Source organism: Bactrocera neohumeralis, unplaced genomic scaffold (genome assembly GCF_024586455.1).
Source record: "Bactrocera neohumeralis isolate Rockhampton unplaced genomic scaffold, APGP_CSIRO_Bneo_wtdbg2-racon-allhic-juicebox.fasta_v2 cluster11, whole genome shotgun sequence".
NCBI lineage: Eukaryota > Metazoa > Arthropoda > Insecta > Diptera > Tephritidae > Bactrocera > Bactrocera neohumeralis.
In genome coordinates, this window is record NW_026089624.1 from 18,389,673 (window position 1) to 18,413,937 (window position 24,265).

The window sequence follows — 24,265 nt, forward strand, 5'->3', positions numbered from 1 at the left end:
AAATAACGAAATTAAGGCTGGTATCACAATGTCTGGTTATCAGCCTTTCTGTATAGTTAATAGAGTTGCCCGCTTAATAGAGCGTCCATTTAATAGAGCATTTAAAGTATTTTTTTTATTTATGAATGGTTTTTACTATCCTATCTTCTAAGTTAGTTCGAACTGGACACAGTGTGCTAAATTTTACTAAAATCGGTTCAGTAGCTTAGGAGTCAATCGCGGACAAACAACGTGACACGTAATTTTTATAATGTATATAAAGATAAATCATCAGAATGACGACCAGAGTGGGCTTAATCATGTCCGCCTGTCTGCATTATTTTTTGCATTCTTGTCCAATACATCGGTAGAATCTCCGAACAAAATTCTGAGATCGCACCACTGTACTTTTAGCATATAGCTGCAATACCAGCATGACCGATCAAAATCAAGTTCATCTATGGAAACTTTTGGATTTGTGAACTTCGGTATATTATCTTGTTCTGTAATATTTAACTTTGCTCGATTGTTAATTGAATCCACTAAGACTTAGATAAATTGGAAAAACTAAACAGTTTTTATTTAATGAATAATGATCTTTATTTGGAATAACTTATAAATTAGTAAAGAAGATGTTGAGTGCTTATATATATAATTAATTAATTTACTCGTTTTAACAGTAATTATTTTATAATATGTGTATCTAAATACATATATGTATATAGACAATATATATACATATATATATGTATGTATATCGAAAGACTTCGTTAGCAATATTTGCTATAGTATTAAACTATAGTTGTTTTTATATATGTGTATTTAATTGTATTTTATATATATATTTATGTATATCTGATATCTGTAGGTTATATAAGCATATTCATTCTTAACTACTAATTTATAAACAAATACACATATTTCTACATATCATCATCTAAAATGCAAAATAACGCAATAACAATCAGGGGTGTTGTGGAATCCAAGACAGAATTGCTTAGCTGTCAGAATTGCAAGCCAATTCTGATTTTCATTGGTGTCACGGAATCTGATTGGATTTCCGTCTTTTCGAACACACGCAAAACCAATATTCGAATCAGCTGTGTACTAATGTGAAAAAACATGCAAATGAATACATTTGGTTGCAATCCTATTCAAGTTTTTAATGAGTTCTAAATTAAAGAAAGAGTTTAAGAGATAACATTTATCGAATGAATAAGGAGGCATTTGGGTGTTCAATTACATTTATTACGTTTTGTAAATCTAATATCTTTAAATATCCGGATTTTTTTTTTCCAAAAACTCAATAATTAAGACATTTCGTGTTTTATACTTATGTTTCCCCTATAGAAATAAAGATAAATTAATTCGAAATAATAAAATGACTTGATTTCTTAGCTTACATTTCAAATCTGTGAACGACTATCTTCTTGCTTTGTTTCTGATAGCAAAACCGATAAAATTGGTTTCCGTGCCACCCAAATCCGATACAAATTCTATTTCGAATATCAAACCAATGATATCTGAATTCATGACACCTACTACGTTTTTTGATCGGTTTCAATTCTGATTCCGACAACTATCAGATTCCACAACACCCCTGAATTTCATTAGTTTGCAGGAGATGGAAACATCGTTACCAATATGATAAAAAATATAATAATGATTAATTATATGATAAAAAATTTAAACTAATTCGTTTCTGACGTGGTAATATCTGAAAGGTGGCAGTTAAAACTTTATACATATACCATTGAAGGATAGGTTAGATGACTGATCCCTCAACAGTGCGGGGGGAGTACACTTAGACTGTTAGTAATACGGTTTTGTGTGTTTTTGTTATTACGTTGCATTACATTTTAAGTGACGATATGTACATATATTAAAAAGGTAATATTTGTGTGATATACATATGTGTCATCATTTAACGAAAAGTTATTTCTAAATAAATTATTCAATTAATTATACAACCATTACATACAACTCTAAATTCGGGCACATATAAAAATACAATAATTATTAACTTCACATATTAGCTTTATTTTCACTACATTATATACATGTATACTAACATTAAAAAATATAAGAATATATATTAAAATACATACATATTATGTATACTTCTAAATATACCTATAATGATTTAAACAATGGGGCACAGTATTTAAAAGTTATATTGGTTTTGGTTTAAATACATGTATGTATGAAACTAGCTAATTGACAACTTAAACATTATGGATTTAATTAAAATAAAATATAATTTATATAACTTTGTTTGCACATGTGATGTCGCAATTGGTATGTACATGAGTATATATTGCGCCCTTCTTTGCACGGCTGGGAGATCTTTCATATTTTATAACTTGAATTATTTTACTTATGTTTATTTTTATGTAGGTATGCATTATCGGATTGTAAAAATACTGTTGAATAACTAACTTCTTTATCACTGCATCCATATGACGAAAAATATGAATAGTGAAGAAAAATTTTGGAAAAGCGGTGCTGTTGCAATGAATTAGTTTCATTGATAATAATACCATTTCTTAGCAAATTACACATAAGTCACATTTGTACAATTCAATCAAAAAACTGGATGCACTCTGGGCACACGGCCTTGGTTAATATCCTGCTTTGGACTTATGCACAAACATGGCATATGAAATAAATTATTACTTTCTTTAGTTAAATGGCTATCGATTGGCGAAATATATTTCAAATATAGTTCAACGGATAATATATTATTTTATACTATACATTATATTTTCATTTCGCTTATTCAATATAAATGATGTCATATATAATATGTAAACTATTATTTTTTAGTTTACTTAAAAATAACACTTAAATAATGGAAGCATTTAAATGATTAGATTTTATAAAGTTGCACATATATTTACACAAGGACTCTAGAAATAACACATACCAAAATTCTAGTAATACTTGTATTTCTTATCAACATTTCATTTAGTTATTGAATTCAGTGAACACAAACAAAGATTTTGCGGTACTGAAACAGCAATTACATACGGCACGTATTGACAAATACAAAGACTTTCAGTAATTAAATTTAGAGTATTGCTTTTGTAAAATACTATGAAGCTGGAAACAATCAAGAATAATGTGGAACAGTTCCGCAAAGCTTTACTGCGTGTACTTTTCGGAAAAATAGGAGCACTGCCGATTTAATGAATGGCGCAACAGAATTTAAATATCTTTAGAGGCATGTTTTTTTAAATAAATGGTGCCTTTGGTTAGTAGTTAGAGCAGCGTTGAATTTAGATATTTTAGCCCCATGTTAGAAAAAAGTAATTATAGAACTATTTTTGTCGAATATTAGAAAGTTATATTTGTAAGATTTAAAAAAGAGATTTGCTCTTAGAAATATTTAGCATGGCATATATTTTCCATATAATAAAATAACTGTTTTCTTAACGAACGGTGTTGAATTTATAAGCTTTTGTCGAATACTAGAAAAATTGAACATGTAATAATTATAACAAGGCAATTTCCGCTTATTTATCGTGGCATAATTTTTCCAAATAATAAAATAATATTTTTTTTAATATTTTAAATACATCGAAACGGTTCGTTAGCAAATATTTGCAATAGCATTAAATTTATGAAGCTGTGTTTTAACAACAATTACAAATACTCCTATAAAATAAATGTTTACTGTTGCAATTTACTATTTGTACTTTAATATGGTTGTAAAAGCTCCTAGTTCAGTTTTCTTTCTAGAATATATGGCATTTCTTGTACACATATTTAGTATATACATAAATATATAATTTAATTTTATGATTGTTCCAAATGGATTGATTAGCCGGCAATGTGCATTAATATAACAGATGTAAGGCATTCATACGGATAATGTTGAAATATTTGGTGGAAATTTTCTTCCTATACGGGAGTACTTAATTAAATGTTTAAATTTGGCTCAAAATTTCCACACACATAGTCCGTATAACATATGAATAAATCAATTGCGTATACTAAAGACGTATATATTGCACGTACTCATACATTCAGATGTAACTTAACAATAACACATTAGTTCACACATGACATAGTAGTTTGCTAATTATAATTTCAAAATAAACAGATGAAACAGCAATTACATACGGATACATTACATAAATACTTCAACACAAATAGTAAAAAAATGTAAAAGTTACTTAAATTAAATTTAAGTATACTAAGCTATAAAATAATTTAGTACAATTTTCAACGCTATATAATGCTAAAGCGTTATGAAAACAGAACCTTGACATAGTGTCATGCCATATTAAAGTGTAATAAAAGCAAGTTAAGAGAAAACAAGAAAAAACATGAACTTCGGTTGCACCGAGGCTAGAGCACTCTTCACAAATATAGAAGTTTTCTATTCAAAAACTTAATTTTTAGCGTTCTGTTCATATGTATGTCTATGCTATACTGTACTTCGATCTACAATTGTTTTTTGGATATTATTGCGTTGGCTTGGACAATAATTCATGTCAAATATTGTGAAGATATCTTGTTAAATAAAAAAGTTTCTCATACAAGAACTTAACTTTGATCGTTGAATTTGTATGACAGCTATATGCTATAGTAGGCCAATGTCCGACAAATTAACACCTTGTTGGGGAGAAAAGGGAAAAAGAAAATTTAGATCGATAGCTCAAAACGTGAGACTGGCAGACGGACATGGCTAAATTAACTCAGCTTGTCATGCTGATTACGTTTCCTTCTAGGTGTTACAAACTTCGTGGTAAACCCAAAATAAGCATTGCAATTGCGCACACGGTATAACTTTGTCTCTACTATATTATGTTTAGCATTTCCACATGAAATGCATTTAATGCTAGGCTTTCCGCAGAAATATTTAATATACACATAATATGTGTTATTTCAATAAATTCAAGCAGTTTGTGAACATATACTTGTAAATCTGATTGTTGATGTAATTAAAACGGAGCTTCCAAAACATTGCATGCATGCTGTTAAAATTTATAAAACATACTAGTTAACAATTTGCTTACAATTGGTGCACGAAAATGCTCTTTGAGAGCTCATTTACAAATAAAGCTGCATTTAGTGAATTTGATCATATTCGCTAAGTAGCTGTATTTCTCGCCGTTATTTACTATCTTTGGTTAAACCAAATTAAAGATTTAGTCTGCCGTTAGACACACCGGTATAAGTATACTACCGCATCAAAGCGGAGCATGTGATAAATATTTACATATGCATGTATGTATGTATCAAAGTACGAATTTATGCCAAATATCAACTCAATTGCCGTGTGTATATTGACAAGCAACAAATGTTGTAATTCTGATTTTTTGCACACCTTAATAATTTTAAAGGTATGCTGTGTTAATGTAGTACATTTCCAGGTATTTTTGTACCATACATGACTTGTCGTATTCCGCTGTACACTACAATACATAGCTGTATAGTATATCAATACTTAAAAAATATATATATATTTGCATTTATACGCAATTATTCAGTGGGAAGCAATGTAGTACCGCTAATGCACAAATAAATATTTTAACTTTTCTCTTGTGCATACAAAGGCATCATTACGCAAGATTGTGGTTAGTTCATTGTGATTCACTGACACATATACAAAAATGCATTTAAAAATTAATTTTCTTCACAACGCACATTGCTTACATTTCACCTTATATTTATATAATAACATACATATGCACCTACATACATGTATAATATTGATTACCTATTAATTATTTATACGCACTAATATGGTTGTTGTAACTACATTATTTTAATTTTAAATCTAATGAAATTCTTGTAATCTGTTTTTATTTTTTATTACACTTTGTTATTATCTTTACATTAATCGCTTATTAATGATAATTTATATATACAACTAATAGATAGTAACAGTCTTTTAGTGAAAATTGGCAATTATCGATACATATGCATACATAACTCGCCTTGGCCACAATTGCTATTCGTTATATATATGGATCTGTATGAATATATATGTATGTTTGTTTATTTATCATTTTAGGCATTTATCGTTTAATTTACTTAATAGCTGTATGTTACCCATACGCACGTACATACTTACATAACATACATATACGCTAGTCCGCTTACATTCTTAATGTATACGCCTTGTGACTTATTTACACTTGTATGTTTCAATCATGTTTAAACAATTAGTTTGTGTATCGCCTTTATCGCCACTTATTAAAATTATATTTTGCTTTGTTTTTTTTTTGCCATGGTGAGTTGTAAATTGTTGTTAATAGTGATTGCTGCAACTGTTCATCAAATTTATGCTCACATTCTGTCATTTGAAACATATGCATATCGTGTTTGTTTAGAAGAAGATATTAGACAAATAACATACGCTTGTTTATAATTTTTTATCTTTTTAATTATTCAAAAAAGCAAAGTAGTCCCGCCTTTTTCTGTTGGCCGCCAAAATCGAAATATTTGCCTTCGAATTGTTATTGAAAACATATTAATTTAATTGTCGTATGTAAGTGACTAAAAAAGTAATTAATATATGGACACAGTGTACATTTTATTCTTGTTACAATGGTGTATAACATTGTTTAGTCAAGTTGCTAAAAAGGTTTGAAAGCATGGCCAGTATCAATGTCATATAATGCAAACTTTTTTGAGAAATACTGTCGAATTCTCTGAGCAAGCACTTTACTTCCATTTTTAAGATTTTCTTTTATATTTACGCTTCGCAACAAAACCTGTAAATTTAAAACAGAAAACGTAATAAGCTATTTTACATATGTATACTATATTGTTCCTCTTATTCATATGCTTTTTAAATGCTAAATTGCAGGCTTATATTTGTATTTATCGTTGTCTAAATATTATTTGTATTATTTAACCAATTATTTTTACTCTATATTTTTTTGCTTTTTCATCAATTTTTTTTTTTGCGTGCTTTGTTAAAGTTTATATAATTTACTTTACATAATACTCGAAAAAATATATATATGACAAAAATGTGGCACAGTTTATATTGTATTTTCATTATATTGATTATGTTTCTTGCTTAGCGTTACTATCGTAAAATTGTCTAATTATTTCATTTTTAGCTACTATATTTAGTTTTTTCAATTTCTTGAATTTATTTTATAACCTGTATCAAATTGAGAAGGTAGCGAGTGTACTGAAAGTTTGATATGAGATGTGAAGTAAATTGGTAAATGGCCAATGAGGGCAAAAGGCAAAAACTTGTGGAATCATCTAAATAGAATCGAATGAACGCAAACTTTTTATGGACTGTATGGCATTCTGTAGCTAGTTTCACCTTTACTTCATTTACTGACTGTGCATGTGTGTAGCTCATGTGCTTTTCCAAAAGTAATTTATGCGGTTTAGATATGGTATACGTAATCAATTGTGTGTTGTTGTGTTTTTAATTTGATTGGTTTTTATATAAATATGACAAAATATATATTTGTTGAAATTTATATTATTTTTTCATTTTATAATATTTTTTAATTGTTCCTTTATACCTGTTGCTTATGACAAATAAATTCGTTTAGAGTTTCGGTCAAGTCTATCATTAAGTGGTTTTACATTCATTTTTAAATATTTTGAATACATTGTTCTTATAATTCATTTGGTTTTAAAGATATGAGTTCATATATGCATATATATGTATATATATATATACATAAATAAAAGTATCTTGTTCTTTTTGTAAATTTATACTGTATACTATTTCATGACCTAATTAACTGCACTACTTAAAAAAATTAGGTTTGAATTTTTTCTAGTAATTTCCATATTTTTACACACAGTGATGTGTATAGCTAATTTACATTGTATACCTCTATATATTTATATATAACTGGGCTTCTCACATAACAATATTTCATTATTGAACTATCCGTGTATATCCTTTGGCAATAATATTTTGTAATTTGTATTTTGTATGTATTTAAAAATTTTGACAGATTATCAAATTTTGAATGCTGAATCCGCTACCAAGTATATTCAAGGCCAAATATATTTGCTTACATGATATTTGAAACGTATATGTATGAAAGTATAAGTTATGTGCACGCACTCAAGATGACTGTGACAACATTACATGGCTTGTCTAATGATATGTGAAAAGTTTTTAGCTATTACTTTTGGCGAGAAGCATAATGTATGTATTTGAAGTCCTATAAATGGGTCATTCATCTGAAATCTACATTCGGAAATTTTTTTCGTACTAAACATTCGAAATTTTTTTTGTTGGTTGATGAAAAATATTGGATACGAATTTTTTTGGTTTGAAAGCAGGACTGGTTATTTGTTCTAAGACTTATTATTAACAGCAGAAAAATGTTAATAAACGTTCGGTTGCACCGAAGCTAGAATATCCTTCTCACATAAGCAAGTTTCTATACAAGAACTTGATTTTTATCGGTCAGTTTGTTTGGTAGTTAAACAACAATAATGAAATAATTAAGAGAAATAAGGCTGAGTTGTCAGTCTTTGGCTGGATAAAAATCCGTGTCCATTTATCGCTTTTGAGTGTTTTGGATATTTCTTTTTAACATTATTATTACCAAAAATGTGGCTGCAATTTCTTTAATAATATAGATAGAATTTATTTTTAGTTGATTACTAAAAACTATTAACCCATTAATTGCATCTTGACTCGCTTAACCGCCTAATATTGCATGCATATTTGTAATATATAATATGTATACTTGTATACATTTAAGTATAATTAGCTTTCCAGCCTCATGAGTCCATAACTAAGCCACCGCTAGATAACAGAAAGTAAAGGATGTTTATGCAACTATAATTTGCATTCACATTAATGTTTTGAAGGCTTACTCGGAACTATACTTGCTTATTCTTGTAATACTCATATTCACAAACTATTAAAAGCAAATTATAACGAAACGAATAATACGTTTTTTATGATATACAACGAAACTACATTAAAATCAACGGTTTGCGGTGCGCCCTTCTGATGATACCGTTACGTAACGCTAATTGCTCCATTTTCATTGCCGGAAGCGGTTGTATTAACATTAAGAAGGGGTGTGTTGTCTGCAGCCAACACTGGCAGCGTCTTCGTCGTTACTGTTGTTGTACCTGGCATAGACGTCGTTGTCGCTACTGTTGTCTCTGAGGCATGGCATTTTAGCGCTGTCAGATTTCCGACGCTTTCTGTGCATGCCTTATCCTCAGCAATAGTTTCAATCGCTTCAATTATTGTTGGTGCAGCTGCTTCGTTAGCTATAACATTGCTTGTAGTATTACGTTGCATACTGTTGTTGGGTTTCACAACAGCAGCACTCAATATATTGGGTATGTGGACATTTGTTGCAGCCGCCGCCGCTGCCACGGACGCCAAGTGATGACTGAATTGTTGAAAATGTTGGTTGAACAATGGTGGATGTGCATGCGAATGGCGGTGGGATGCATGATGGTGCGTTGGTGGCGTTGGCTGTCCAGTAGATGTATGCAAATGGAATTGCTGCTGATAATGTTGCGGTACTGGCGGGAATAAACACGTCGTTGCTAACTGCTGTTGTTGAGGCGATGAAGCGGTTGAGGATATTCGTAAGGCTAGTTGTTTTGGCAGTTGTTGATTGTTATGATTATATTTCTTTGCTGCGATCCCGTTAGTATTGCTACTGGATGCTGTTGATATATTATCAAAACATGATGAATTGCTGTTTTTGTCAGCCGTTGCAAAGATATTCTTAAAATTATTGTTAGTAGTTGTCACAATATTTTTATTGGTATTGCTTGTACTTTCACTGCATTTCGTCAGCTGATTAATGCTGAGCGGGTTGTTGATATCATGTGGATTAGCGCCTATAGGGTTTCGTTGAGCAGGAGCAACTGCCTTTTCGAAAGTATCGCCAACAGGTGAAGACGGCGCAGACGACGAAACGCTCGATTTTGCCACCGCGGCTGGTAAAGGTTTGACTGTGTCGCTGACTAACGGTGTCGACGTAACTGCCATTGAATTATTTTCACAAGCACTGTTATTGCCGGTGTTATTGGTAAAAGACGGATCGCTATTGTTATTGAAGGAAATAAAACCATTTAAATCGTCGTTGGCTCTATTGCCCACGGTGTTGGTGGTTGTAGTATTGGATGCAGTGCCGGATGATATTTTATTGGCATTTGATAGAATATGTTCTATGGAAATTATAGCTCCTGCGCTTGATTCTAGGCCGCTTGGTGGAAAGCAATTGTTATTCAGCAATAGGCCGGAAGGACTAGGATTCAGAAGTGAACGCATAGTGCGTTCTGTGAAGGCGGCCGTGGTTGTCACACCAGACGCTGATGATGAGGTATTTATTAGAGTGTTGCTGCTGCCAATACATATGCCACTGGAGCTCTTATTTGACAGAGATGGAGATATAATTGTGCTTCTCCCGACACCAATGCTACCACTACAGATAAACGATCTTCCGGCATGCTCGTAAATACCGTTGTGTGAGGATGTAGTATGCGGATGCGGCTGGTGTTGCTGCAGAAGGTGCTGATGTTGACTTAAATGAATTTGATGTTGGCTCGACTGTTGCATACGAATTTGTTGAGCTGCCGAATCGATACCGCTGTTCGGTTGTTGTAGTTGCTGCTGACTTTGCACATTCTGATCTTGTTGATTGTCAGTAAGTCCAAATGGCAGACCGATCGTTGAGGGCGTTGCAGGACTAGGGAGCAGATTTAATGGGCTAGCCATACTGGTAGACGGGCTCTGAAGACTAGACAAACCGCTTTGGCAGCCCGGACTAGATAGCGAATGATTCAGTGATCCGGTATCATCGTCAGGTGTTTTGTTGTTGTCATCAATACTGCCTGGACTACCCAGATTTTCATCACTAGCATTGTCATCTAGATCGTCTAAGTCCTGAAAGCTATCATCTTTGGTGCCACTGATACCGGCACTACCTCTCAATCCTTCCATATAGCGTATGCATTTCTTTTTACGTCTGAGCATAAGAATGAAAATGATACGTATACACCCATAAAGAAAGAGAAAAAGTAAATAATTAATAACTGGAAATTATTAGAGACACACATACCAATGCAAATTTACACATTAACTAAACTTTTACATTTGGAACTATTTTCTTAATCTTCGTGCTTTTTTATGGCTTCTTATTTAGACTTAAATGTTAGAGATGTAATATTCCTTTGCAAAGGTTTGTGCTTTTAATGAGGATTAATTGTAAAATGTATGCATATTTATAAATGTATACACACACATACATACATACATTTGTATATTATAGACATTTAAAAAGTGAAATATGCGTATAAATAATTAATAAAACGAAATCTTTTAGGTCAATGTTCTGTCTAAAGACATAAGTAAAAAAAGCTCCAAATACGCGTGCATCATGCGACATTTATAAGGGTGTATATTTAAAACCAATCAATTCACATAGAATGTTATGAATTACTTTAAAATCAATAAAAGAAAAAGCCAAAATTCTCTAAATACTATTTTTAAAATGCTTAAAATTGCGAAGCGAGGGTAAAGCAACATTGCAACATTGGAAAATATTTTGAATTTCAACGATAATGTAAAAAATGCCATTAATTTATGAAACGTATATATTACAGCTCCATTGATTAACATATGAAATTGTCATTTAAGAAACAGAAAATACTAAACGCACCATGTATACCTGTAGTCTATGGTCAACTAGCGTTGGATTGATTTTTTACTATTTTTAATCTATATCGTTAACGGCACTGTACAAGGCTAGCTGTCCAAAGAGAGAAAGTATCAATATTTTTGTATGAATAATGTTTCCAACTTCTTGTTGGGTTAAATTAGGTTATCGTAATATGGACCTCACTTGGACAGCTTTCAAAACCATTGTGATATTAAAACTTTATCATATCATTTGATAAAGCTCTTTGAGCCTATTACAAATTTGTTGAGATGGCTACTGTCAATTCCTGCTATGTCTCCTAGTTCTCTGGAGGTAAGATTGTCGGGATGTTTCAATTTCATTGTGGTAAAGGTTTGTCAATGGAGGAGAAAGCGCGTACATGTCTTGTTACATTTAAGAAAATGTAGCCGCTGAGCATTTCATCGTTAATACAATGTATTCCACAATAATTGAATTGATTGTATAAGAAGTTGTTATTAAATAATGTCATCAGTACCGCATGAATTTTCTTACCTCAATTTTGCTTCAATAAAGAGTCTTCAATGCGCAATTACTCTGCTCAATCGAAATGTAATCCAAGAAATTAACACAATTATAATATGGCACTCAACATCGTCGAATGTAGAAAGAAGTTTGTTTGACAATCTGAATTTGTTTATTCATTTAACCACCAGAAAAAGAGTGGTAAAAAAATAATTGGAAAAGGTCTTAAAATTTAAGATATTATGTTTTAGGTGCTATTATATTATCCAACTCGTTGAAGTTAGCGCTATAAATATATGTACATATGAACTACGATACGAGCCCAGCATATTTATTTTCCTAAAGCCATAAATATATTCCCGTCTTATACCACAAATAGGACATAAAGATCCACATAAATCTTCTTAATCAGGGGAAATATAGTAAAATAGTGCGATGAGTTTTATTAAAAGTAAGGGCACTGGTTTTGGGAAATTTTAACTTTTTGCCTTACAAATAAGTTGTTTATTTAACTAAGTCTGTCGATTAGTTGAGAAAATGTGCAAAAACAAGGTGAATTAAAAACAAAAACATATATTTACCTACAAAAAATATTGACAATGTAAAATAATACCAGCATTGTATTTTCTAATGATAAGAAAATATATACAATGTGTTGTAATGATCTCGCACTGATTAGAGGTAAGGAGGCTGGTACTACCAATTTCCTGGCATAGGAGGTACTAGGACAAGCTTTTAGCAAAGATAAATGAAAGTTATCAAGCAACTGAGCTCTATCATGAATAATTTTTGGTATGCGCAGGAAGAAGATTGAATACCTGCAGATTTTTAATTCATACACAGATGGTATACGTCGGTAGTATATTTAGGGTTATTCCTATTTCAACGTTTGTAATATGCATACATTGTAGCATAACAATCCTTGTATAATCAATGATTTGATTTGCAATTATATGCGTAAAGTAATCGACAATGAAGTATTAGTAATCATGCACTTGTAACAAATTCAACATAACAATTATAATAACCAAAATTCTTAAATTTATAACAACATCCAAACAACAATTGCGTATATATTGAAAAAAAAAATGACAAAATTAATGCATAAAATAAAGTCTGTCCTTTTGATGAGATAATTAATCCATACTTGTATGTGTTTGTATGTATTTGTATGTACATAAATATGTACATGTATTGGAAAGCGTTGCGCCAACGCGAAGTTTTCTTGTATGTATTTTCCGTTCTATTGTAAACACCGTAAAATATACGAAATTCCACTCATAAAAAATATGTTTAATTAAATAACATTTTAAATATTATTAAAAAAAAATTATATTAACAACATACAACAATATCAATATATTTGTTAACATCAAAGGAACTACGTAAGCATAGGTTTTATTGTATTCTCAGAACAAATATTTTTAATAAATACATATGATCATATTATAGATGTAGATACCTGATTACTCTGTGGGCTAGTGACATACCTATTTATGATATCTATTTAGTTATAATATGTTATTTTCTCAGGTGATTTTGATCTGCAAAGATCAAATAGAGATATATACAAAAAGAGTAAGGAATAATAACAAAGATCTACGAAAACATTTTTTGGAGCCCTTAATTCTATTTTATAATATAATTTGGTTAATTAGTCTACGAAATGTCGTGCGAAACTGTCAAAATCTTGAAACTAGATTCAGGTTTCTTATCGATCGATAATAGTGAATGACATAATTATAATGAATTATTATTATTTTTTTTATTTAGTAATATCGACACGCCATCGTTAAGAAGCTATTGTATAAATAGTCCAAAAAAATTTGTTATATTTGTCGTAAATATGTAGGTCAAAAAGTTGGAATCCACTAACAGATTCATTAAAAAAACGCACCCTGATCAAAGCTATAATACGCTTCACAAATAAAAGAGTTTCCATACAAGAGTTTTATTTTGATCGGTCTGTTTGTATGGCAGCTATAAACAATAGTGGACGGTAGCCTTGCGACCAAGCTTCTTTGACGGGTTCAAAATTTCAGAGCGAAATCTCAAAACCTGAAAGACTAGTTCGTATATATACAGAGTTGTGGACAGACAGACGAACATAGCAGAGTTAGTTCAAAACATTTTAAGTAACTTTATAAAGAAGAGTTAACTACCTGGGCCATATTTTTCATTGCATTGGAGCTCGAGGAGCGTATAGCTATACTCAGATCCCTGTGATGTTCTGTAGAGATCGATTGGAGTGAATCTAGAAAGGTCTTTAATTTAAAGATGCCTGTAATCTTTAAAATAATGTATATGAATTGAATGTTTTGATTGAAATGTATTTACATTTTTTTTATTTTTTTATGTAGCACTTAAAATCAAAAGTTTAGACATTAACTTTACATTACGTCATTTATAAGTAGGTTTGTATATGATGAGAATCTTATCTAGTTAAATAAAAAATGGCAAATAAATAAAAGGCTATCAGCAATATAGGCGCGTGTAGAGACGAAAAAAATTTATATTATTATCCGATTCACTAAGGGTTGGAGAGAAATTAATCTAACAACCTATATGAGTTGTACAAAAAACAGGCAACATTTGTGGTGCAATCCTGCGCTGGCATGTCCTCTGACCCATGCATGGTGGTTAAAAAAGTTTTAGTAATTAATACCTTAATTCTGTTTTGTATGATTAATTATTTTTTTATTTTTGAGAATAATTTCTGTTTTGAGCCATTCAGAATAGTAAAACTGGCCTAAATACACAGAACAAATCTTGGTAGCCTTGGAGATGCCACTTTAATGATAGCTTTGTTGATGATTTTATACGTAATTGTTCTGACAAGAAAGCAGCACGCCGAGAGAGTGAGCAGAGAAGTGGCGAATCGAAAACAGCTAATATTACAGGGCATCTCGACAGACAACTTACATTGCTAACAATCTGTTAAATACATTGCCATTGAGGCTGGCTTGTGTGGGCATTTGATATCATGAAATAATCATTCATGCCGTCGGGTATGTAGGTTCGAGCTGATATAGCTAATGCTTTGAGCTTTTGAATCCTTTCAAAATTTAATGAGGGTGATAAAATTTATATGGAAAATGAAAAAAAGAAGTGTACTTTTTTTTTTATTTCTTGAAAAAAAATTTAGTATTTAAAAACGAAGATAGTTGTTACACAATGTTTATTTACTAATTAATTAATAAATTTAATATATGAATTGATATTTATGTATGTTAACAAATACCTTTATACTTTAATGATTGAAAAAATATATTTTAAGCAATTAGGTATCTTAAATTGGCTGTCGAGATGCTCTTTCAATTAAAAGCTGTTCTCCCTTGCTGGTATGGATAATAAATTAGTCGCTTTATGGTATATTGTCTTGATTGGAAACATTTTATTTGAATATTCAAATTTTATACATTAGCTACCTAAAGAAACTTACTACTTATAAGTGTGTTCGAATTAGTAGACACAATATCATCATGTACAAATGCATAAATTATATATATACATAATATATTCAAATGTGAAGTTCAAAAGTAATGCCATTTAAGATACTTGTATTTCTATAGCCCGTTATTAAAGTTGAAAGTACACTATCGCATACATATGTTATTGCCAGTGCACTTCATGCAATTATATAATTCACTCATAAGTGATAAGAAAAATATATATACGAGGATGAAATGAACAGCTGTAATTTTTTTTAGATACGTACAATTGTAGAGAAGTTGGACACAAACAGAACACAAATAACACAATAAACATGCCTTTCAACGGTTATTATAATGAGGGCCAAAAATGCACATGGCACTATTATCAACAATAGCACAACTATGAACTCCGCATATATGATTACATTAGGGTGTCCGTTATTTTCAGTTGATAATTTCTGCACACGCCCTCTGAAGCTTTAGTTTTTGCTCTAAAAATACGGATACACATAAACCAGTTCTTCATTTTCAATTTAAACCTAGCATAAATAATGTTTCTATCCCATGTATATCGCATCATGGCATTTTTTCGTATTTTGAGTTAACCAAATAAATCTGGTACAGAAAATAACAGTTATTGCGTAATTCTTTACTAAAAAAAATTATTATGAAGGAAGGGTCGGTTATATCGGTAGTAGTAGAAATTTTTTGTTTTTTTTAGGAGTACACATATATGACAAAAACTTTTAAAAAGTGATTTTTATTATTTTCCTCACAAATTAATCTTTATATTTTAATATTAAGTTTTACTTACAAATCAAAATATAGCGATTATTTCGTGAGGAAAAATTATAAATAGAAAAATAATTATCATACTTGTTACAGTCCCCGCAATAAATTTATCACTCTGAAAAAGCTTTCCTCTAAAAGTTAAAGTTACACATCAAATGCCCTGAACATCCATACTAATGATATAGTGCTGTGATCAAATTGAAAGGGGAATTTCGTCCATTTCATCCCCTTCAAAGTAATCGCCTCCCGCTGAACTACACTTATGCCTACGAATTTTCCAGTCATCATAGCATTTGGAAAAACTCTCCGTCGTGATGACCATCAGAATCTTCTTCGATTCAGCTTTCATATCCTCAATTCAGTCAAAACGGTGTCCTCGGAGTGGTCATGTGAATTTGTTGAATAGCCAGAAGTTACACGAAGGTAAATCAGGCGAATGCAGTGGTTGCGGCACGATATTAGTTGAAAATGTGTCGAAATGATCACGAATAACCAATGCAGTATGAGATGGTGCATTATCGCACTTCTTTGTTCAATAAATTCAGACATATGTAGTTAAAATCGAAGAATTCAATTTCAGAGCCTTACTAAACGGCGCGTATTACAAATACTAATGAATATTTTGACGTGGAATTAAGCATAGATATCACTAACAATACTACCAACTTACAGAGAAAAAAAATTGCCGATTCGAAAAACACGCGGAGTATAAATAAATAAATTCACCTTTCAATTTGATCACAGTAGTATACATTTAGTATTGCTCATACGAATATGGTACATTTGAGGCATAACTTCATTATTATTATAATATTATCACTTTATTTTAAGTTGTAGTTTTATTTGCTTAGAAGATAAAAAAAATAAATATTGTAAAATGTATGGAAAAGTAAAAATTATACTCAATACAAAGAGCTTGGATCCTTATGTTTAGGACAAAGGCGTTTGAAAAAAAATCAACTTTGGAAATAACGGTCACCTTAATCCTCATATGCATGTACATTAGTACATAGCCATAAGTATTGCTTCAGTCGATACATATATTGTAAAATTTAAAAAATCAAATTAATATTCTTTGTATTTCTAACGGTACTTAGGATAGCTAAGGTTTATAAACATTTACATTTAAATGTTTACAAAAAAACGCAATTCAACAGAAACGCAAACGTAAATAAAAACAATAAAAATTGCAAATATTAACGAGAAGCGAACAAAGAAAACAATATTGAAAAACACATATGCTCACAAACGGAACGAAGCATTTATAAAAAGTTTACTCATACGGGCATTAAAGTGGTTCGGTAGATATGGTTGCTGTTGTTATGTTTGTAGTTGTTCGGTGATGTATGGATGTATCTAAAATAAAGTTGTTATCCACATTGGTTCTACTCGTGAAATATGCTAGACCTTTATCCTTACAAAGATGTCAGTAGGCAACATTAAAAGTGTCTGGCTGGTCTAGCTATGAGCAACTGTAGCGTTTTCGATGTTGATTATTTCTGTTTTCATTCATATTCCGTGGCTCGTATTTACATTTCTCTTTGAACTTTAACTAATTCAATAAGCATTTCCTTGAAAAAATAAGTGCGATTATTGTGTGCGTTTACTTTTGCATTGTGACATTTTTTGTTTCGTAAACAGCTGTTCATTAGGCTCATCTAGCTTAATCAATTTGTTGTACTATGGTATATTTTATGTTTTAAACTATTTAACTATATACAAATGTATATACATATGTAATATCTCAAGTTAATAATGTCACAACTACACACTGCCGCCGTTATGCATTGTTATCGATATCCTTATACATACAAATGTATGTAATATACATTAACAATATTTGACACGTCTACAAATACTCTTCGGGATTTCAATATTAGCAATGGGTGCATATGCATATGGTTTATATTAGTATGAATGTATATACTATGTTTAACTATGGTTTGAGTTCTTTTAAGCGTCTCTCTTTAACTCAGCAAACGCTAAATCGTTCAGCATCATCTAAATTAGTTGTACTTATAAGTTTACATAAGTTGGCGGCGCCTGTGGTGACGGTTGCTGTTGTCCACTGCTTCCAGCCCCACTACTACCATTAGTACTTGTCGCTGTTGTAGCCGCTGACATCATATTGTTGATAGCGGATGTGGGTTGTAGCATGTTTGCGGTATTCAAGTTGTTATTATTTGTTTGGGAGGCTTGATTGTTATTGACTTGACCAGCAGCTGCTGCAGCTGCAGCAACAGCAGCTTGATTCAGTAGTTGGGCTGCGGCGGCATTTATGGAACCATGTCCACTCGCAGCAATAATACCACCATTCGCGCTAACTCCTCCGCCACTAGGAGACGCTATTAAATTGCTGTTTCCACTGCTACTGCCATTGGCGCAAGAAGTCACTGCTGAATTGAGCATTTGCAGATGATTTGAAGAGGACGTCGAAGAGGACGACGATGAGGAGGATGATAAATTGGGCATAATAATTGTACTTCCAATACCAGAGACGACTGGTGTCAATATGCCGGTAGTAAGTCCGCGGTTACCAACACTTACGCCACTTACTCCAACACCTATGGCTGGATTTGACATTGTGCTTAAATTGGGGCTACCGATATATTCATAGAAAGATGTCAGGATGCATTTATATTTTTATGGTTGCGTGTATTTTCGTTAAAAATTATTTTGTTATTATCATCATTAGTTTAATTATTGTAATTATCCAAAATAATTTCGAGTTGTGCAAGCGTAAGGAAACAAAGAAGAAGATATTGGATTTGTCTTGATAAATGTTTCTATATTCTATTAAAGTTACAGATATTAGTACATAAAGATAATATACTATATGTATTCGAAATACGAATTTGAAAAAAACCAACACAGACAAACACATTCATTCACACCCGTATCAGTTAGTAATAATGGTGATGGTATAAATGTTCAATATGTAATAAAAGAAGACGACGCAGAAAAAACATTATTTAAATGTGTACGACGGCAAAGGGAGCGCAAAAGAAAATATATTTTATGGATTCTGGACAACATGGTATGTATTTAATACTAATAATTTAAAGATTAATGTATTATTTGGTTCTTTTTCGATAAAACAATGAGTCATCAAAAAAACTAAACAATTTTTTTTAATTTTTTAGAAATTAGTGTTTTTGTTATAGTGTCGGGGGAGGTCGAGCTATAAATTATTTTTTTTTTTACTAAACTACAAGGTTTCTATAAGCTTAAACATTTTCCCCATCTTTCGCCCCCTTTAAAAAAAGCGCGTTTAATTGGTTGGTTTTTTGCATAAAATGAGTACTGCTTTATTTATTTTTTTTAATTAAATACTGAAAACCTGCTAAATTATTCTAGACGGGTGGTATATAGGTGGATAAGGTGGCTCTTTTGGAGCCGGTGTGAAAATTGGACAATGGGCGTGGCACCGCCCACTTTTTGGTGAAATCCCATATCTCGGGACCCGTCAGACCAATTTCGACTAAATTTAGTATTTGATTTTATTTTAATATTTCTATGTCACAGTGGGAAAATGAGCGACATCGGACTACAATCACAACTACTTCCCATATAACACAACTTTAAATTCCATTTGATTCTTTCACTTTCCAATACACAAACTACGAAGTAACTGATAAAACAATAAGATTTTGCTGTAATAATTCCCTTAAACTATGCCACATTTCTACCAAAAATTGTTCAAATCCAACCAAAAATGTTCAAGCCCATAGGTACCGAAAATGTTGCACCCCTGTATCTTTAGTTGACTTTTGATGGAAAATATCGGTCACTATGTGAAATATGCAATAGAAAATTAGCCCTTCCTTACTCGTTTTATTTTAATAAATTGCATTACTATATTCAATCGTGCATTTTTATTCATTTTCATTCATAAAATCACTTTAAATAATTAAAGACCAAATGCTCCTATGTGCGCCGTAGAAGAACTGGTTGGTCCTATAAACGGGAGAAAATTAATTGGTGTCATTCTGGAGAGCGAAAAAAATGGGGATTATGCAGAGATCCGCAGCAATTTTGGTACGCCGATAAGAGCGGGACCAGAAGAAGATACGCATATGTATAGTAAACCTCTCAATGAGAAAAACGGAACGCCACTCTGAAGTAATGCAAACCAGGGCGGGCGACAGTTCCTCAGAGAAGGGGGGTGGGAGAAGGGCGCTATTTTAGTGACCTGCAAATGGCATTTAAAGCCTCCTTACCCGTAAAAAAAATTCATGAAATTATTATGACTAAAGGATTTGTATATAATTCCCTTCTTGTTTAAAACAAAATACGTTTGTTATATAAAAAATATAATATTATTACACATAAAGTAATAATAAAAATCAAAGCCAAGCATTTGTGTTAAATCGCTTTAGAGTACGAAATGGTTTCATATTTAGTTCGAAGACTTAATTATGTAACATAAAGTGGTGATGTAAAAAGTAGTAAATTTAAAACCACCTGTATTTAAAATAGCAGTTGCTAGGCAAATGTTTAACAATATATGTATATATACAGGGTTTGTCCGGAAAGTAATAGGACTGAGTCGATTTAAAAATATTTATTGAACCAATCGTTACAATTCTCAAAACACTTAGGCTCTTTCTGCGTCGATGCAGCGCTGCCAGCGCGATTTCTAAGCATTGAAGGCGTCACGGAAAGAATTCTCCGGAATAGCCCTGAGAGCCGATATGCATGCTGCTTGGATCCCCTCAGTCGCCTCAAAATGCCTCTTCATCTCGGGATCATACTCAAATACATGACTCGTCACTTGTGATTACGTTATTCAAAAAATGGGGGTCACTTTCACACATGTTCAAGTTTTCTTGGAACACTTTCACTCGCCGCAATTTCTGATCGTCAGTGAGCACTTTTGGGACTATCTTCGCGCACACCTTGCGCATGTTTAAGTGCTCACAATGCCATTCACTACGGATTTTGATAAATTTAACATCTGAGCAATTAAACAAATACTTTGTAGATGGTCAGAGTTCCAAACTTTGCACACACGAGTCACATTGTCGGTCTTTGTCGAAGTCGCAGGTCTCCCAGCACGGTCTTCATCAGCGACCTCTTCCGGGCCCTCCAAAAAGGCCTGGTGCCACCGAAACACACCACTTCTTGCTAAAGAAACATCTGGGTAAGCCTGCTTGATATACCAAACGTCTCTGTCGCAAATTTACCGAGTTTTACCCAGAATTTAATCCGTACCTCTGCTCTAACGAACGCTGCATTTTCGGCTTGTACCACTCACAGAAACACGTGGCTAGAAAATGTTTGTCCTGATTCTCCAGGTGCTCGGAGACAACTGACCAGCCGCTCGTTCGTTAGCTACGAACGCCGTCTGCCGAATCCAGTCGGTGCGCGCACGCTCTGAAGTACAGTCGCGGGGGAAGAAAATCAGTCCTATAACTTTCCAGACAAACTCTGTATAATACATTTTAGCCAGTAGCCGGCTTTTGGTTATTATCTATTACTACCATACCTTAATATAATGTACAGAAATGCTCAAATCAGACAACTGCTCAAAACCTACAGAATTTTAGAGTTTAAATCAGCTATGCCTACACCTTGAGTTCGTGAGCGAAATGGGTTTTATGCTTTCTCATGTATGTAACATATCGTATAGCTGTCGTTGATCAGACTTCACGCGAGCATCAATCATAGCCATATATGTATATCGATTTTTATATCCTAAGTTTTAAGATATCATCACTTCTTTTTCTCAACAAAAAGCTGGTAATTTGTCGGAACCGCTAATATCGGGCCACTATAGCATATAGCTGCCATTCAAACTAAACGATTGAGATCAAGTTCTAGTAAGGAAGGGTTATTTTCTAAAACAACGGTACAATCTGTAAAGAAATTTTTCACTATAGCATGTTGCTTCCATACAAACTGACCGATCAAAATCAAGTTTTTTTATATGAACTTTTTATTTATGAAGAGTTCAGCGCAACCAAGTTTATAAGTTTGAAATGCGAATTGTTTAAAACATAAATTACGGACGAGCAATTTACATATATTTGCTTTCCTACCATTTTCACGTTCGAATATACATACGAGTATATACATATGTACATAAATCATTTGGCTCTTACTTTATAAAAATTAACATGTCCGTTTATACGGCATAGTAGTTATGTGCATATTTATGTATTTATCTTATTTTTTATTACTAACGTTTAGTACTTAATAATTGAACAAGAAATTGTTGTTCTTTATATATTTTATAGAAACGTATTTTTAAAATAATATTCACTCATATTTTTTTTTTGTGTGAAATATTTTGCAAAATTTTCAATATCTAATATAATTGCATTTAAGTGTTACAATTTTATAAGGTACACAGAAACCTGAATGCAAATAAACTGTTTTTGGAGATTTTCATTTATACATGATATCATATGATAATACTCTTATTCTTGTCTCTTATATTACAATAGAAAATATTTGAGATCGTACGTAAGGTGAAATCAATTCAAATACGCCGATTTTGTCATGTAAGTTGTTTTATACCTATAACTACAGAAACAATAGGTCTCTTCATAAATGGAGGATATATTTGAATATATGTATACTATTTATATTAATATAGGATATATTTGATTTTGTATCTAAACCAAATATTATTTTTCTGTTTTGAGCTTTTTGAATTTGAAGGGCCAGTTCCAGCTACATACATATGTATGTATGTATATGGAAAGACAACGACACAAGTTTGTAATTCCTTCATAACATATTTATCATTAATGAGACTACGATGCATGATATAAAATATTCGTAACTCGTGAAAGCTGATAACTTGGATCGATGTAAGCTAAAAACTTTTTCGGCTTGCCCGTCAAACAATGTGTCCGCTAACGCTTATTTGGTATCTTAGAAAATTTATTATGATAAATACTTTGAAATATATTTATATATTAAATTTTAAATCAACTAGTGTGTATAATACACTTTGTTAAACCGTAGCAACAAACACCGTCTTCGATTCGTTATATTCTATGACTGTTTATTCGATGTGTTCAAGGCGGTTATTTTAATTTTTTAATCATTGGAAACTTTACCGTATGTTTGTTAAACCATTATGTGGTTAAGTTCTGTTATTAATTATGTAACAAAACACTGCAACATTAATTTTGCCATTTATAGAGTTTATTGTCTGGATAAAGTGTTTGTACTAAATTGTTGTTTGTTTGTTTAACTCAAATGAAACCAAAAATATAAAATGAAGGTGTAGATGACTACATTGTGCATGATAATTGGAAGTTCTTATAGGTGGTAAAATGTTAGTGATGGTACTATGTGTGTATGTATACACATTTATAAGTGTATTATCTTTTAAAGCTAAACTAGATTAAAATACAGAGCGTTCGGTTGCATAAAGTGAGTTCTCTAAATATTATCCAGCAAACGCATCAGCATTCAAGCTCATATGTCAAATTAATAAAAGTGAACTCAACCGTCTCAATTTCTTAAAAATATATATGAAGTAACCGCCTTTCCCCACTCAATGGTGTTTATTTATTATTAAATTAAAATTGTATCGAAACAATCTCTGCAGTTTCCTATCCATATTATTAGGCTAATTTTTCACTCGTTTTAATTGGAAAGGGTACAAACTTGTTCAACATTATCCACATTATTAGCTCAGGTTTGAACAGCAAAGGGGAAAGTTCTTTCTTAATATTTATTAGCAACATACGCTAAAATTTAGCAACAACAAGTAAGGAGAGGCTATGTTCGGGTGTAAGCCAACATTTTATATTCTTGCAACTTGCAAAGTTCAAAGCCGGCGAAATACTTATGCATAGGTGTTTGCAAAACTTTGTATTAAACCTGCACATTGGCCGATATATGTCATTAAAAATATACTGGAATTTCAAAAATCTTTATAATTAATCATTATAATTATAACTAAGCAAAAGCACA

General features: G+C 31.7%; 1 protein-coding gene across 23 annotated transcripts in view; it reads right to left on the minus strand.

Moving 5' to 3' along the window:
- Positions 1-1,213: 1,213 nt before the first annotated feature.
- LOC126766087 (protein pangolin, isoforms A/H/I/S) overlaps positions 1,214-24,265 on the minus strand; it is a 247,852-nt gene continuing 224,800 nt past the window's right edge. For 16 of the 23 annotated variants that reach the window (XM_050483830.1, XM_050483832.1, XM_050483831.1 and 13 more), the window contains one exon: positions 1,214-10,928. In XM_050483830.1, the coding sequence (XP_050339787.1) occupies positions 8,954-10,928 (1,975 nt within the window). In that variant the 3' untranslated portion in view covers positions 1,214-8,953. Of the gene's footprint in view, positions 10,929-13,594; positions 13,649-17,611; positions 18,930-24,265 lie in introns of those variants that run through there. The other 7 variants (XM_050483837.1, XM_050483817.1, XR_007668704.1 and 4 more) reach the window with 6 other exon arrangements.